We start from the raw sequence: 17176 nt of genomic DNA on the forward strand, positions 1-17176 counted from the left end.
GTTCAAAAGCCATTGGGAATAATAGCTAGGACAATTTAAGGCCACTATAACCACAATACAAGTGACCGGAGCAAACAATGGCGTCCCAAGACTTGTGTAACCTAGCAGTGAGAAGAAAACTCACATGAAAGGGAAATTTGAGATAAGCCTTGTTTATTATGCTTTTGCTTCCAATCTGCTCTTATGTGCCTTTAGGATGTGATGCTGGCTGTCAGCACAGCCATGAGTCATCTGCCCATTAGATGCAATTTACATCAAGTGCAACAATAAATTTTCATGGACTGAACTCCATAGTGCATAATTTGGCAGGAAGAAGGAATGGTTGGTCCTTCCAAGTTTCATTTAAAAACAGAGAAGGTGTAAGATACAAGAATTACTGTTTTATGCTAGTGGTAATGAGTAACTCAAAATATTTATACTGAATGCCACCAATTACTGGAGTTGACATTGTTCTGAGTAATTTGCAAAATACTTCCAGAACAATATCTCTACACACAGTTAAATATCAAGCAATTTGTGACATTATACACCAAATGAGCACTATTCTCTCTCTACTACTGAACGTTACTCTCCATTCAATGGCATGTTGTTACCTATGTCACCTCTTCCCTCCCTCTTCTAAGCCAAATTATAAAAAACTGGCTATACCACGAGCTTTACCATTTGAGACAGAGTGGCAAAGCAGAAACAAGGTTTGGAGCATGCAAGCAGAGTATTTTTATGCCCTCAAATTCAGCACACCCGCTACAACATAAGAGAAACCATTCAGGACAACTGTATTAGAAGTGCTACATTATTATGCTCCCTGTTCCAACCCAGAAAAGCAGTGTGTACCAATGTTTTATGCCACAGGGTTGAGCCTTAAGTCCCAAATTCTTGGGTGAGATGCAATTGCTGTCTGTTACAGTGCTGTATTTAAAAGCCAGAGCTGGGAATATCTCCCAGAGCTTGAAGGTCTTCCAACAGCAAAGAGCTGGCAAAGCCATTTCCACACTCCTCTCTCCAGCCTCCCTGCTGAGGCAGGCATACGCAGGGAAAAAGAGGGCCAAGTCCACAGCTTGCTTCATCCTTGCTCATCCACAGCCATCTCAGCAGGCCCTTGCGGCCACTGGCAGCCAGGACCAACGGCAACAGCCAGGCTGCTATAAATTACAGCTGGGGACCAGCCCAGTGACATGCTTTATTGCCCAGGATCAGGGAAGCGCAGCAACTGCTGCTACCCTCTTCCCCGACCTGCTCTGCCAGCTGCTGGGCCATGGTGAAAGCTCAGTGCAGCAGCTAAATGCCAGCAGTGCAAGGCGACTCATGACTTACTCAGAGTCTCATAAACAGCAAAGGCATTTTTAAAGCCCCAACCTTACGAGGGCTAGATAGGTAGGTAGCTTAGGGATTTTTAACTGTCATTTTAATGCCTGAAGAAAGTTAGATGAGCAACACAGTGTTATTAGGAATTTTAAAAAACTCATTTTGGTTCTTTTAAGCAGCATAAAGCAGGGCTTTGAAAGGCCAAAGGACTGCCAGACTATGGCTTTGCAGAGGGGTAAACAGACTAAGCCTACTGGAAATGATTGTCAACTTCCACCAAGACAAGCTATAGGAGTATACTGAGTACTTGTTTCCCCCATGCCCCACCCTTAACATTCAGGCAGATTACACTCAGCACAGTGAAGAGACCTCTTAAGGACAGATCTCCTGACATCCAGTCTCCTGTCATAAGTAAACAGAAACATCAGTAAGGGCCCATGAGAAATGAATCTCCCATTGTACTTTATTTTACCTAAACATAAATCATCTTTAAGAGGACCCTCAATGCACTTACTAGGTACAGTTCCTCCTGGTTTTATGTTGTTTCTCCAATGCTGCATAAGCAGACAGCTTTTTAAAGTAGAGGGTTTGAAGTCCAGGAAACTATGACTCGAACCTGCTTCAGTTTAGTTTAAGTCACTCTGTCAGCTCAGACAAGGGACAGCTCACTAAACCAAGCAGCAGAACATCCTCTGGAAATTCAGTCTGTCATCTTAGTTACCTGAGTAGCTCCAGGGGATAATAAGATGCTGAGGCAGTGAAAGAGTTGCAGACCTTGGGCTAACTTGGTGTGAGTCTCTGACAAGAAGCGATACAGCAAGCACTGTGTCACATCACTTACTGCATTTCTGTCTGTCACACAGTCACTTATCGCAGTGCCTGCAACTTTCCTTTATCTCAGCAAATTACGTCCAGCTTATGCTTTTTGCTCCTGTGCCAACTTTGCCTTTTATGGTTTTGCGCTCATTAATTCCTTCTCTTCCCATGTTTTTATAAGCCTAGCGATGGTTAAAAGAAAGTGTGGCTCAATGACAGATCCTGTCTGCTGTGGACTTCACCTCTCATCCACCACCACGCCACCAGCCCAGCATCAGTGCTCAACTAACCTCAACTGCACATGAGCGTAGGGAAAGTTGCTCCAGCTAAAAACAAAACCTTAAAATACTGGTTTCAGACAGATCAGCTCCTTCAGACAGATAATAAAATGCTACAAACACTAGCCCTGTCTCCCAACATGGAGACAATCTAATCATACCAACACTCAAAGCCCTTACTTCTTCCTACGAAAGAAGCTGCTGCTTCACATATTCACCCCAATGCACATCACTCCTATAATACCAGGTTACAGCAAGGAGGCTTTGCCAATAAGCTCTGGCTTCTCACAAGTTTCAGCCCTTCAGCACTCAATGCAAGAGAATCTGCATCTCTAACCTCATACACCACTTGTTTTAAAGTTTCCCCTGTTCAATCAGAACTTGAGTTTTTTCTTGTCTCCTCCACAAGGAAAGGACCCTGCCCAGCAGGCTTTAAAAATCAAGCTTTTGTATCATTGTACAGCTGCTAAAAACGTACCACGATTTCTTCCACAAATTCATCTATCCAGCCCTTCCATTTCCTGAGCCTACTTCCTAAGAACTGCAGTGGGTACAAGGCACAAAGCTTTTTTAACAGCTGCTGCATAAAAAGCAACATGCAGAGCAAGCTGTGGAGTCAAAAGGTCTGCCTCCTACCCCCAGAGGCCCAGATATTTTTGCAAGGCCCTGCCTTAGTCATTAGTAATAGAGAGAAATAGTCAAGTTATAATGTGGCCTTATTTCTATGTTTCATGTCAAGTTATTTAACGTGCAAGGAGGTAGGCATGCTTCATGTGGCAATACCAGTAATGCACGCCACCATGCTGTGGTACCTCCTGAATGCTAAACCACACTCCTAGTATGCACAGAAATAGGAATTTTCCCAGAACTACCACATGCACACCTGCCCAGTTTGAGTACAAGATGGACCAGGTAGCAGAAGAAACAGGAAAGCCAGGGATTCATGCATCTCCATGCCTTGCCCATGCCATGATGGATAGATGAAAGTTCATTCCAGTAAACACACAATCAACTTGGATCAAACAAGGCCCAAATATTTTTATATAGTGCAACTGAAAAGGTCTAAATTTCCAAAAGGGAGTAAGCACCACCGTTCTGGAGAATTGGTATGTGTATCTATACACACACAAGGTCCAAGGCATTGCCCTATGCAGCCAAAAATCGTCCCTATCTACGAAGCCACACACAGCTCTTGCCCAGCAATGTATGCAACATGACACAGAAGGAGAAATTCAAGACAGCCAGAACCTTGAGACTTGAATCTTGAGACAATCAGTCTCTTGAGCCTTGCCAGCTCAGCTTACTTCTCCAAAATCTAGAAAATGACAGTTTCAAGCATGGCCAGCATATGAAGAGGAAAGACCTCCTTATTTCACTCAGCTACGCTTACAAAATGGAGAAAGTGGTTATAAAATCAGGTATTTGTGCTATGGAAACAATACTCTTGGCACTCCTAGTCTAAGTTGGTGGTGCTTTCCAGGCTGCCATGAAATGATAGATTTCTCTGTGGCATTTCCCTATCTGTTGTCCTGAACACATGCAAGTTTTGCCTCACTTTCATTTTTGAAAAAGTACTAAAGTTTTGCTTTTTAACGTTCAAATTTTATAAGAACTCTGCAAGACGGGATACTTGATTCAGAAAACATGCAAAAAGTAAATTCCTGATGCAGCCTTGCAACATTTTCAAGTGTGCTTAATACTTTACCACACAAACTTAACAAGTGACCTTTTCTCATGCTTTAGGGTAAGACATGAATAAAAAAACTGCAGTGGTCTGAATAAGTGCTTAAGACATCTCCACACATGCAGCTTTTAGGATCTATGAAGGCCAGAAAGGTCTGCAACAGGGAATAAAATTCAAAGCCATCTTTTTGAAGTTAGTAATTCACTTGGTGCATCACAGTAGAAATGATGAACACCAATGATTTAAACTACTGCTGGAGAGGTGCTACGAAGAGAGAAACCTAAAAACTCACCCCCCCTTTTAATGCAGTGCATAATACTTGTGCCAGAAAGCTGGTTTTCCCTTTGACTAATTCGAAGTTACTTTGAGTAACTGCAGACACCCAGTGACAAAGTTGAGACAGCACCTGGATCTGAGGAGAATGACATGGGGACAGACACTGTCAGGCCCCCAGCATCCATGCGCTTTCTTCAGCAGTGATATTTACCATCAGTTCTAGCTGCCAGGTTTCTGGGCTTCAGAGCAGAGGCTGCCTTTAGCCACTTCAAGGAAAACTATCTCCACAGGAGCTATTGTTTCTGGCTGTCTGCAGATCTGGGATTTACATCTGGTTCACATTTTCTATCTGCAACCACAGGGAAACTTGGCCTTTTTTAAACAATGAATTTCTGGATGATGCAGTAGAAGAAGCAGCCACCAGGAGAACATACTGGTTCACTAAACCAGCACAATACACCCGGGTCCAACTGCTGTGGACCGATAGTGGAGATTCAGTGGTTCTTGGGCCCCTGATACTGCGCAGCAAGGTGGTTATTTGCGGTAACAAATTACCCAGTACAATCCAGGGCAGCATCTTTTCCTCCTTCCCACAGAGACACCCAATAGTAACATTTCTATTGTTGTGGCTACTGAACTGTTTCCAAATTAAAGCTTTAAAATTTATATTAATAACTACCTCAAAAGGTTGCTTCTGCCCATCCTGTACTATAAGGGAGACCAAAGTACACTTCTCTGAATATAAAATTCTGCTTTCCACTGCTGAACAACAGTTAGTTTTCAAATTACTAGTGTCCTTTACTGACCTAAAAATCAAACTGGCAATTAGAGGTGAAAGGCTCCACATCCCATAATCCATTCCTCAATCCTCCTCTGCCAGACTTCAGCTCCAAAATGCACTCCCCAAAACAAGATTATAGCACTGTGGTGAGGAGGGCTGTGAAGTTCTCATACAGTATTGCTACAGAAACAAAACCCTACAGTTTTTCAGACATCAAACTGATTGGAGGCACACTGGAATCCAGTTTAACCGCAATACCTGCCAGCATGGCTATCAATGCGTTACTCAGCTACACGAAAATTAAGCTTGAATCTTGCAGGACAGATGAGTTCTGCCAAAATACATCCATCAGCCCCTTCATCTTAAATCTGAAAGTTGCTACTGGAGGAGGGCTCCTGCAAAACCCCACAAGCAAGCCTTGGTGATCTGGATGTGCTCACATACAGACATCCTTTTTTCAGAAGTTATTTTCTCTTAATTTAGGTAGAAGAGGCAGGCAATTAAACTTTGATCCTATGTCAAAACCACCCTAAGATCCAAAATAATAAGCTAATATATTTGGCATAAAACTACAGCAAGAATATTGTTTCCAGGGTCTCTCCAAAGCAACATTCAAACAGCTGCCATGGCACCCTGCTGCCCCACATGCAGGAAACTGATTTTGAAAAGACACCAAAACAAACCCCAAAACATTCTGTATAGGGGCACAAACTGATCTAACTCAGCATATCAAATGTGCTGTTGCTCTTCTCACCCCCCTTAGAAGTAGAGCAGCAAACAAATCAATAGCTGGATCACGGGCATGCTAATATTTCAAAATGTGCAACCCTAAACCACTTCTCTAAGCTTTCTTGTTTTTACAAAAAACCATGCAAGTATCACATTTATTATGCTGCAATAGGAGAATCTGATTATATTGGAGCAGTGTATCATTTCACCTGGGCTGACTAAAATGTTCAGTTACACAACAGCTAATCATGAACAGAAGATAAGCCCAGAGATAAAAATAGGGAGAAAGACAGAGAGACCTTGTAACAGTTAATCAGCATGATTCATTTGTCAGACTGCCATAAGGAGCAGCACCTGAAAGCCTTGAACTTCCGTCCAACAAGTCTTTTTAAGCAATAAAACCTCTTGGGTTGGCTTAGCTTTAGTCTTATTTCCAAGTCATTTATCAAACTCCTACTAATCCCCGAATACACAGAGGAATCCGGAGTCTAAATGGGGAAAAGGTGCAACACACACCCTGTGTGTCACCCAAACAAGATTAGCCCAGGAGTGACCCCTCACAGCATGTCAGTCTTGCTCGACATCCATTTAAAAATGTGTCCAAGCAGATTCCTGCAGGACAGTTCATCCGAAGGTTCCTGAGCCTGGCCCCCTCCGTCCTCAGCACACTGGCTGGCATCCAGGTACTCAACTCACCATCAGATGGATCACTGGGATTTCAAGTTGTCACTGGGATCACTGTGTTACACAGAAACCCACAACAGGGACAGTGGCAGATGGCACAGGAGAGGCGGCCATGGACAGGCACATGGCACTGAAGGCAGAGAGCTGCCAACTCCAAGCTACGTGAGACAGCGATGACTTTGAAGGGAGATGGGGATCATTTGTAATTGTTACCTTGGTATAGAGTGTTTCATGAAAATAAAAATGATCCTGCCTCCTCCTTTGTCTTTTCTGTAAGGTCTCAGACACTGTTCCCAACAGCCTTTGCAAGATGAAAGCAAAAAAAAACAAACAAACATCGCTTTGGACAATATGAGAGACTCAACCATTTGTTGCTGAATAAGAGCATCTATTCAAGTCTCGACCTCACTCTGGTTGTTAATTAGAAAGAAAACAGGAAAAAAAAAATACATATTTTAAACCTTTACTAGATATTTGGCTTTCTACTCTGCTCTACAGAATACTGGCAAACTACTCTCCTTTCCAAAGTATGGATTTATACTTCCATATGAAGTCAGCTCCCCAAATCTTAATTGTAAGTGGCATTAAGTTCAAGGCAGGCTTATGAACATTAAGACCCAGCAGCAGCAGCAGAATTTCATTAAGCCAGTTTTCTACATGTTAACTTAATTTACCCATTTAAAATCATGCACAATTTAAAAGCATCAAGCAGCAACACTGTCAGACATTTGTCCTCTGATCTTACTGGTGATTTACACCAGTTAGAAGCTGTCCCCACTTCAGGTTAACAGTACCCACAAAGTTAAATTGGGGTCCAGATATTCATCTTTTGGGCTTTCCCACCAGCCTGGTTGTCTAACTTCAGATGTGCTAATTACATTCAGTCACCCATACTGCGTGTTTAAATCTATGCAGTCATTTTCTCCTAACTGTAATACAAACTAGGGATATTCAGTGTAAACACATGAACACTTTGCTCTGCTGGATCACTGCTTGTTGTTCCAGGTCTAACTAAAGCCCTTCAATTTTGACCCTTCACAGCCGACCTTGCTCTGGCCTGAAGTTCACCCCAACCCCAGCTGCCTCACATCACAGACATTATATTCAGCCTGTCAGCCATCACCTGATGTGATTTCAAGCCAGATCCTTTAAGCTGACCCAGAGGACCAAAGTTTAGTTATTTTAAACACTTCCTCTTAGAGCATCTCTGGCACAACTGCAAGATTTCCACCTGCCTTTTCCATCAGGCATGAAGAATATTATGACCCCTAGCATTAAGCAAAATGGGAAAACCATACAGATCTTCCTATGTATGAGGAAAGGTCCCATCTGCACTAGAACTTTAAACTTCTGTGTTTTTCTCAGCAGTGTACACGCATCTGGGTAAATGTAAGACAGCACTATTAACTCTATTAAGGAAACATGTTTCATCCCTCAAAGGCTTACGTGTTGCCTGCTTTCTGACAGCAGTTAAAACTCTTCCTTTGCATTACACATAGGAAACTACACAACTTTCCTTCTGTATCATGACTATTATCACTTCTCCAAATTTCCCAGACCGCTATGCCCTAGCGTGATGAGGAAATCCAAATGCTTTTTTTCTGATAAAACTTTACACAATTGTCAAAGCACCCCAAAAATACAAGGATGGAACACATGCAAAATAGCTGACACACAACTGCAACCATAAGCTGCAGCAATGACACAGCTTTGATTTCTCCACCGAAGTTCCCTAAATATGGGCAAAATGCTTCAAGGAGCAGGACAAGAACGGTCACAGCAGGTTTGGTTCAGCCTGCTTTGGACTGATTCAGTATGAATCACAGTTTCTTCAGAGCAAGCGGTTTGAACCTGTGAACACCAGATTTTTGCTGAGTGCTATGTAAAAAACAAAAAATAAACTCACAAAAGCTCACACATGAATATATCCTCTATAATCTTTACCACTAGTTTTGCTGCCTCCTTACAGCAAGTCAGTGAAGAAACAACTCTTTCAATACATAAATCATTATAAGACATCTTCACAAAAACTGAGATTTAACAGGTTACTGCTGCTTTAAGATATTTATTTCTATTTGGTTAGATCAGAAAATTATTTGCTTGGATGATTCAGTTCAACTGCAAGTCACAGATGAACATGATTTTATCAATTAGTTATGGCAAGGGTGAAAAATTGCCATGTACTCAGCAAGTAAGTTGGTCTATTACTTTAAATTCTCAGAGCTGCCTGAACCGTATCTCTAAAACCCAAAATCAAGCAACCAGCTAAGAAATCAAAACCGTTTTCAATGAAGACAACTGTTCTTATTAAACCAGAATTTTAAGGGAGACTGGAAACCGAAATTTGAGATTTCTTTCAGGGAAAGAATTTCCACTAGAATTGTTTCTAACCATTCCTTTTTTTTTTTTTAACCCCAAACAATCCACAAAAGCCAGTCAGTTCAACTAAAAATATGAAATAAATACTTATTGCATTTTCAAATTAAAATAACATTTTGGCAAGAAAAGTCACCTCTCCTAGTGCAGCTATCATAAGGGAACAGAAACATATTCCAACAGCAGTAATGCTTATAATGGCATTGTACCAGAAGACAGCCAAGCTCACAAAATTCCCAAGAAAGAAAAGGCTGTTGTTCCCAGCAGCAGGCTGTGGCTGGGATGATGTATATTACCCACAAGTGGTATATTCTATTTTCAGCACATACTTAGGATTGCAAGTCTCATTCTTTTTTAACAGCAGAAAACACTGACTTAGTATCCTCTTTTCCTGAGCTACACCACACCTTGACAGCAGGGGAGAGGAAAACATGGCTTAAAAAAAATATATCCCAAGCAACACAGCAGCACAGAAACCCAAACATTTCAGTGATCCATCAAGTCGCAGGCTATTAGTTAACTGGGTTTGCCTACAAAAGAAGTTTTTTCCACTAATTCTGTTTCCTTTTTTTTTTTTTAAATGAAATTACCCAAATTTAAATTTCATGATGCTGACCTTGCAGCTAGCCTTGAAATAAAGAAAATAAAGAACAGGGCTTGAAGGGCTCTGTATTAAATTGCTCAACACTTCTTATACAGAGCTCTTGCCAATTTGCAGCTCTGCAAGAAACAAAACCAGCTGAAGTTATCCAGCTCCAACAATCACACTTTGCAGTGGGATGCTGACATTTGGAGAAACCTTCTCTAGATCAGAGCTATCAATACCTGAAAGTTTACCCAAACTTGGCCTAGTCATAGTATATCCTAAAGCAGTAGCAACTATATAGACACGTGAATTCTGAGTTTTTATTAAGCTCCCCACCTTTAGTTTCCTCATTCTATGTCCCCACAGTTGGTTATAGGATGAGATTGCATGTGCTCAACTACTAAGTGACACATATTTCAGGACAAATATGAAGAAAAAAAAAAAGAAAAAAGAAAAATACCTGTGGATTTGTCCATTTTTATGCAGGTAGTCCAGCCCCTCCAGCACCTCCTTAAGGATTGTGGCTATACAGGGTTCATCCAGGACACCAGTCTTGTGTTCTCCTTTGGCCACAATGTGCTTTATAATATCCAAAACAGAGCCTAGAGGATAGGGGAAAGGCGGGGGGAGGGGGGGGAAAGGTTAAATACCTTAAAGTAGAAGAACCAATATACAGCTCTAAGTCTACATTATAGTCACTTTATATACAAGTCGGATTCACTCAGAGGGGACATGATGATGGTCAGGATTAGGTCAGTAGCTGCAGGAAAGCATGCCTCATACTTGCAGGGTTGCAGATCCTCAAGGTGGGCTGAAAAATCCCTGCGATCACAAGTAACTGAAGTTATTTCCACAAGCCAAAATGTAAACTGTACATACACAGGACTCTTGGAAAGTTTTTTGAGTAGATCCCAACGCTACAGCTGTTTTAGTACTGAGTACTGGAGAAACAGGAGGGGAAAAATGGAAAAAAAGCAGGGGGCTGCCAGCACTCAAAAACTGAAGGCAACGTGCTTGATAAAATTAGACTCTTTTTCAGCTCTTAAACTATATGCAGAGAAATACCAGGAAAAATATGCTAAGGGATGACACCGCCCTAAGAGAAAAAAATGGAAATAATTAAATAGAGAACAAATGAGGCTGAATTTCAACAATAAATCACTTCTTCACTGAGTACAAGACTGGAATAGCTTAGATCCTTCCCTAGAAACATCATGCTTAGTCTCTCTCCCAACCATGGTGTGAGTTACACCATCTTGCGTGACAAACCGTGCTCACAGAGCAAGCCACCTCTTTGAATTGCACCCAGGAATAAAAAGAATCAATGACTAGTAACATGCCTCTCGTGCAAGGTCCTGTTTTCATGATATATTGGGTACTGTATTTTTTGCATTTGCATCTGGGTTTAAGACAGTCTCCCAAAACTGTAATTTCATTGCTCCAGTACAGGTGCCTAAGCCTGTTTTTCAGGCGTATGCTATTCACCCCTTTCTAACTTGTGTTTCTATGGTTTATGATGACTGGATAGTCAGCTGATTTTCACAGGTATGATTTTCAAAGCTATGGGCACAAAGCAAGGTCAGTGGTACTGGGATGGTCTTAATGAGAAAAGCAGGCACAAATTCCAGCTTTGTCTTTGAACAGTAGGCTTAGAAAAAAAGAACTGCAGCGATAACAGTACCAACTCAGCTAGTTTAGGCAAGCTGAGTTAAAAATTTTAGAAAGGTTTAGCAAAGTTCATTCTTCCTAATTCTCAATTGAGAAAAAGCCAGAATTTTTTATGTCTCTGCAGACAGTAAAAACTGAGAAACTTACTCCCACAAATTTTATCAATGGGAAAATTACAAGTTCCACCTCAAAAAAGTCTTGAAACAAGCAGAAAAAAATTACAATGAAGGATTTTGGGTTTGGAGCTTTTGTTGCGTTTGGTTTGTTGGGTTTGGTTTTTTTGTTGCCCCTTTTCATCCATCAGGTTGAGGTAAGCAAAAATCCTTCCCCTTTATTAGCTGTCATATTTTAATTTCTAGGCCAAAACAATAGTGCAGATAGGTTTTCACTTTGCAAAGTATTCTCCTTTTGGATTCTCACATGAAAGGAAAAAGGTGGGAAGGTTTGAATATGAGCACCATGTGGCAAGGCTTTTTTTGCACAATTCAAACCCCAAAGGAAACAATTACATGGGTGCGTGGTTTTCTTAACTTGTGGGGAACAGTATGTGCTGAGTTCACCTAACAGCCTGCAGCAGCCAGAAGAGCCACACACTTTACATCGTCTTTGGCCCACTGGAACCAGTCCTCACACTGTACACCGAGCTACCCACTAAATCCACCAAAAAATAAACTGAGAGGAAGAAAAGAAATTTGAGCTATGGTTGGTTGGTAGTGAGCATAACCTGTGAGCAGATGAGTTTCAGATCCAATGAAGAGGAAAAAGGAGGATAAGCAGGAGGGAGAATACATTTGTGAATGGGGGAGGAAACCCCTTTTGTCAGCACAGCAAGCAATTAGACCAGCTCCCTGGCTGCTCTGGATGGCACCTCCAGCTTCCTCTTCCCAAAAAGCCTCTTTGTCAATTCAAAGTATTTTCAAAAGACACAATCTTCACACAGCAGGCACTAACAAAATAGAAAAAAAACACAGGAAAAAAAAAAAAAGAATATAGAAATTAAGTTGCCTACCATCTCCTCAACATTTTATGCAAGAATACTTTGCAGTGTTCAGCCTTCCTTTACCCTGTCTGAGCACAGAAGCACTAATCTTTAGTGAGCTCTGATATGGGTCTTCATTAATGAAAAGGTTTCACTTAGCTGCAACTCAGGCTGTTTTGACATACATTGGACTTCCTGCATGGCAACGAGATTAGCTGTACCAAAGGAAATTGTAAAACCCCAGATGGCAGAGTATGCTCCCCTTCACTGAAATCAAGCCTTTAGGTTCCTGAAAAAAGGATCCTCTGTTGTGTGTCACGATGGCTCACCTGGGATTCAGCCTGCTACATATTCATATTCAAAAAGTACGTGCTTACAAGCCTCAATGCTTCTTATTTTGGACAAGAATTTTTGTGACACCCAAGAAAAATCACCAAAAGACTCACTTTGACTATTCAGGTTTTTCCTCTCAAATGTGCCTTTATCTGGAAAACAAACCGTCACTTGTTTTGTAAGTCCAGTGAAAATATGTGGCTCTTCACGTACGTTTTGTCCTCCTTCCACCCACAACTTTGTTAGAAGACTTTGTTCGCAAACATTTCTCTTCTCCTGCAAAGGGCTTAGGGAACATGAGGAGGCAGATCATATGGTACTCAGATTTGGTAAAAAAATCCTATATTTAGCCAAGTTTGAGGTTGCATTTAACCCAGAAAAGGGGGTGGGGGTTAGAAAGACAAGAATCCAGCCTTTGTTGTGAAAGGCCTGATTCACACCCATATTCTATCTGCTCCCAGTCCAGCCTTCCACTTCTTGAGCACGTTTTTTTAAAAACCACTTTCACATTGAGATGTTCAAAGAAGGGGAGGGATTTGCCAGTCTTCTACAGAAAGGAGAACAGCAAAAAGCCTATCAGCAGAATGTTTAGTTCAGGAAACAGCAGAAAAGCAACCCAAGAGCCACCTTCCTATCAAAGAAAGTGTTATTTGGGTCATCCCCATCACCACTTCATTAGCACAAGGAGGGGAAAGTTTTGCTATTGGCACCACAACGTAATTAAGTAGTGAATTTTCCACCCCACAGAGCAGAAAATTTGGGAGTTAGTACTGACTCAATTGCAACTTCATAAAGCACAAGACAATGGAACACAAAGAAGGATGCCAACCTGCATTCCTATGCACTGCTTTGTACCAGAAGGGGTAATGACTTTAAGCTGTAAAGAAAGTAAATTTATATGAGATGTCAGGAAATTCTTTCCTGTGAGGGCAGTGAGACACTGGCACAGGGTGCCCAGAGAAGCTGTGGCTGCCCCATCCCTGGCAGTGTTCAAGGCCAGGTTGAAATGGGCTTGGAACAACCTGGTCTAGTGGCAGAGGGCTAGAACCAGGTGATCTTTAAGGTCCCTTCCAACCTAAACCATTCTGTGATTCTATGATTTGAAACCTCAGGGATTCTGGCTCAGGAAGCCTGACATGGAGCAACTGAACCCAGATCCCCAAAGAGAAACCCATGGCTAAACACAAAGTTACTTTGAAAGCAGAAATCATGGGAATTTTGCTATTGAGGAAAGTGCTCTCTGCTAAAAAACAGACTGGATTTCAGCATCAACCTGATAAACTTAGTGGAAAGGTGTTTGCAGATATCTGAGTTAAGCGTGTGACACACATACTAGGTAAGACCTCCACTGACTTAGGAGGCAGACAAATTTCATCACTTCCACCGTGTTACACATGAACAGATCCATAGATCAGCACCCAATCCTTAGTTTAAGGGGAAAAACAACTGTTTTGCATAAAGTGGCCTGTTCCCCTTCCAGCAATACATTAACTGCTAGAAATTAACTGGAAACTAATTCAACTGAGCTGGAACCTAGATCCAATCTACACAAGAGCACGTGCTTTACAAACTGTTTACATACTGTTTCAAAACACCAACATGATTCCAGATACTGCCAGTTTCTGAGCCAGCTTCCAAGCTAGTTTAAAAATAACTTGGGAAATAAGAGTACATCTGAACAAAGTTGGATCTCTCCTTAAATGCAGTTTTGGTATGGATTTGTACTCCATGTGCAAACTTCAATCTCACTGGGCAAGACAGAAGTCTCCCATAATCTGATGGCCAGAAGATGAGGTTCACGCTGGAAATAAGGCCCCAAGCACATATTAGAGAACAATTATGTGTTTTTTTCAAGAGGATAAAAAAATATACACTACAATGTCACTTTAAATACACTACAATGTAATTTTAGAAATACATCACTAAATTATTTATGAAAAATAAGCAAAAAATTATTTCTGATTCCTCCTTAGAATAAAACTTCTGTTTCAGATAACCCTGTGGAGTACTCTGGTGTGTATCATACATGGCACCAGGTTTGATTACAACAGTTCCCTCCTGATTTTTCTCATAAGAAACACACAAGTAGAAGCTACAGATTCACGGAACAGGAGGGTCAGCCTGAAGTGAGAGAGAAAAAAGAAATTAAGTTTGGCTGAGGCTGACTGAAAAGCTCTCCCAAGCCCAGAAGGGGAAGTGTATCAGGAAAAGACAAAACAAGACAGAGAGAAGAGCCAGAACTGGAGCTTAAATGTAAATATAAATAATGTTGTCATTAATAAGGATGTTTAAAGAAGTCTGGTGATGAGCAACTGCTCACAGAGCCGAACAGAAGACAAAGGAAAGGAGAGGACATTTAGAGATTGATGTGGAAAAAATACAGCTATAAACAAACTCCTGCTCATCAAACATATGCTGTGCAGCACACCAACAGGAAGTCTGCAAGATACTGTGCAATCTGATAGATTATTTAGCATTATTTATCATTCAGCATTAAAGTGTCCCAGTATATTCTGACACCACTTGCAAACCGCACTACATCTACTAGGTAAAGCACAATCCCCCAGCGCTAATTGCACAGCAATTGAAAGTTGAGTGTTTTTTCTTAAACTCCCAGACTTCCTAGTCTGCTCTGAAAGCTGCTAAAGCAATAGCTCATAATGGTAGCGGAAGTCACTGGGAACTAGCTGTACATAAACTTACCCTCATCTGATAAAACCCAACCTATAGCTGCTGCAGGACAAAAAGGCAGTGAACAACTTTTTCTGGAGTCCTTATTGTTCATGCCAGTTCTGCAGCAGACAGACTAATGTTTGTCCAGATGCATAAGCAAAACAGACATCCCACTGCTCCCTCCACTGCCCCCCAGGAGCGAAGAACAGGAAGTTCAGTTCACCTTCCCCATTTTGTCATGGCTAGAGAATATCTCATTAAGCCTGACTTGATCTACAGAAGCCAGCTCCTTCCAAAAACCAAGTGATAGACTTGGCAGATCCTGGGGTAATGGCTGGACTTGATGATCTTAAAAGCCTTTTACAACCCAGTTGATTCTACGATTCCCCCTACAACAGCAGTATCTGAGCAATGAAGACACAAGAAACCCACAAGCAGACCAATATCCTGAATTTGTAAGAGAGGGATATTCAATTTTTGTATACTGCCATCAGGTAGACCATTCGCTATGGTCTGCCCTGAAACCTAGTAAATGCAGTCCTGTCTTGCACCTCACACATGTACCCAGTAAAACTGTCTCCAACACTGTACCACGTACTATTCTGGCATTTTCTTCCACAGCAAAATGAGAGCAAAGAGTTCCATGGTTTACCACCTCCCTGCTGCACCAAACGATCTGCTTATGAAGCCATACTGTAAATGAGATCACTGCAGTAACTGGTAATCCAGTTTTCCAGGCAGGGTGGAGACTGAGAAGCCAGGAACTTCTTAAACCTGCTTTGCTGCTGGAGAAAACTTTTGTGTAATCGCACCCTTGGGGCAAGAAGTCCTAATTGTTCCACTGATTCACTTTCAACAGCAAGCCACCACAAACATCAACACTTTCTGTTCCAAATTCAAAGCAGTTCTTTGACCTCACCTACATTAGCAGGCACATGTAATGGCATTTAGGAAACCCACTTCTGATGCTCCTCCTCAGGAGAGGAAGGAAGTATCCAGACAGCCACCAGTGACACTGCTTAATGCTTCACGGCAAGGGGCTGCAGAGAAGACTACGAAAACCTGAGCAGAAAAGAAAGCTTGTTTAGACAAGATTACAGATAAATGCAGGAGTATTACAGGTGGAATTTCACACAACCCCAGAGGCAAACGAAATGTACAGCAGGGCTAGTTGCTGTGGGAACCACATCTTGCATGTTATCCTATAACCTAAGTGACAGGACAAAGATACAGGCCAAGTTATACATCAAGAAGACTCCTTTAAATTTGTTTGGCAAGCAGAATAAGAAAATTTAATACTCTAACTTCATTTGAACAACAACAAAAAAAAAAAAAAAAAAGAGGCAGGTAACAGTACCTGCATTGATTTGTCATTTAGAGGCCTGGCATAAATAGCCTGGAAAACGGTGCTGGGGATCACTACATTTTGTGAGAACCAAGATTTGCCCCAAATCTGACAGACACTGCTGCTTGACACGCGCTGCATGAGAACCGGGAGTTGACAGGATTCACTGCTGCTTCTTTTAAGACATCTCAGAAGCCAGCGGTTTCAGTGAGCTTGACTGTCATCAGAGCCAAGAACTGAATCTGCATCTTGTCAGCCTCTGACAACCAGAGGAAGAAAATGCAAAAGAAGGAACAGCTGCTTGGATTTGGTACTTCTGGGGCTGAAGAACATAGATACAGCAAAAGAGTACTGAAGTAAAGGAAAGAACAAGCTATACAAAACAAAGGAAAAGATGTCTAAGTAGATTGCTAGGGTTTCTAGGTCTTAAGTTTCTTCTTTACCCTGGTTAAACCACCTTGACACAGAGGAAGACTTGAGGAAGCTTCCACTTCTTGCCTCCTTCCCTCCAGAGCACTTGCATGGATGGGTAAGAAATACAAGAAGATTAAGGCAGGAAGCAAGATAATACAATAAAGAGGGCAAGACAGCCTATTGCAGTTGAGGCTGAGACATTTACAAGAGAAAAATCTGAAGACAAACTATTTTTTTCATGCTTTTCCT

General features: G+C 41.6%; 1 protein-coding gene across 1 annotated transcript in view; it reads right to left on the reverse strand.

The window, feature by feature from the left end:
* OXSR1 (oxidative stress responsive kinase 1) overlaps nucleotides 1–17176 on the reverse strand; it is a 91415-nt gene that overhangs the window by 39542 nt on the left and 34697 nt on the right. Inside the window, exon 4 of the mRNA XM_065666877.1 lies at nucleotides 9976–10117. Coding sequence (XP_065522949.1) covers nucleotides 9976–10117 — 142 coding nt within the window. The remainder of the gene's footprint in view (nucleotides 1–9975; nucleotides 10118–17176) is intronic.

This window comes from Lathamus discolor, chromosome 2 (assembly GCF_037157495.1).
Source record: "Lathamus discolor isolate bLatDis1 chromosome 2, bLatDis1.hap1, whole genome shotgun sequence".
NCBI classification, from domain to species: domain Eukaryota; kingdom Metazoa; phylum Chordata; class Aves; order Psittaciformes; family Psittacidae; genus Lathamus; species Lathamus discolor.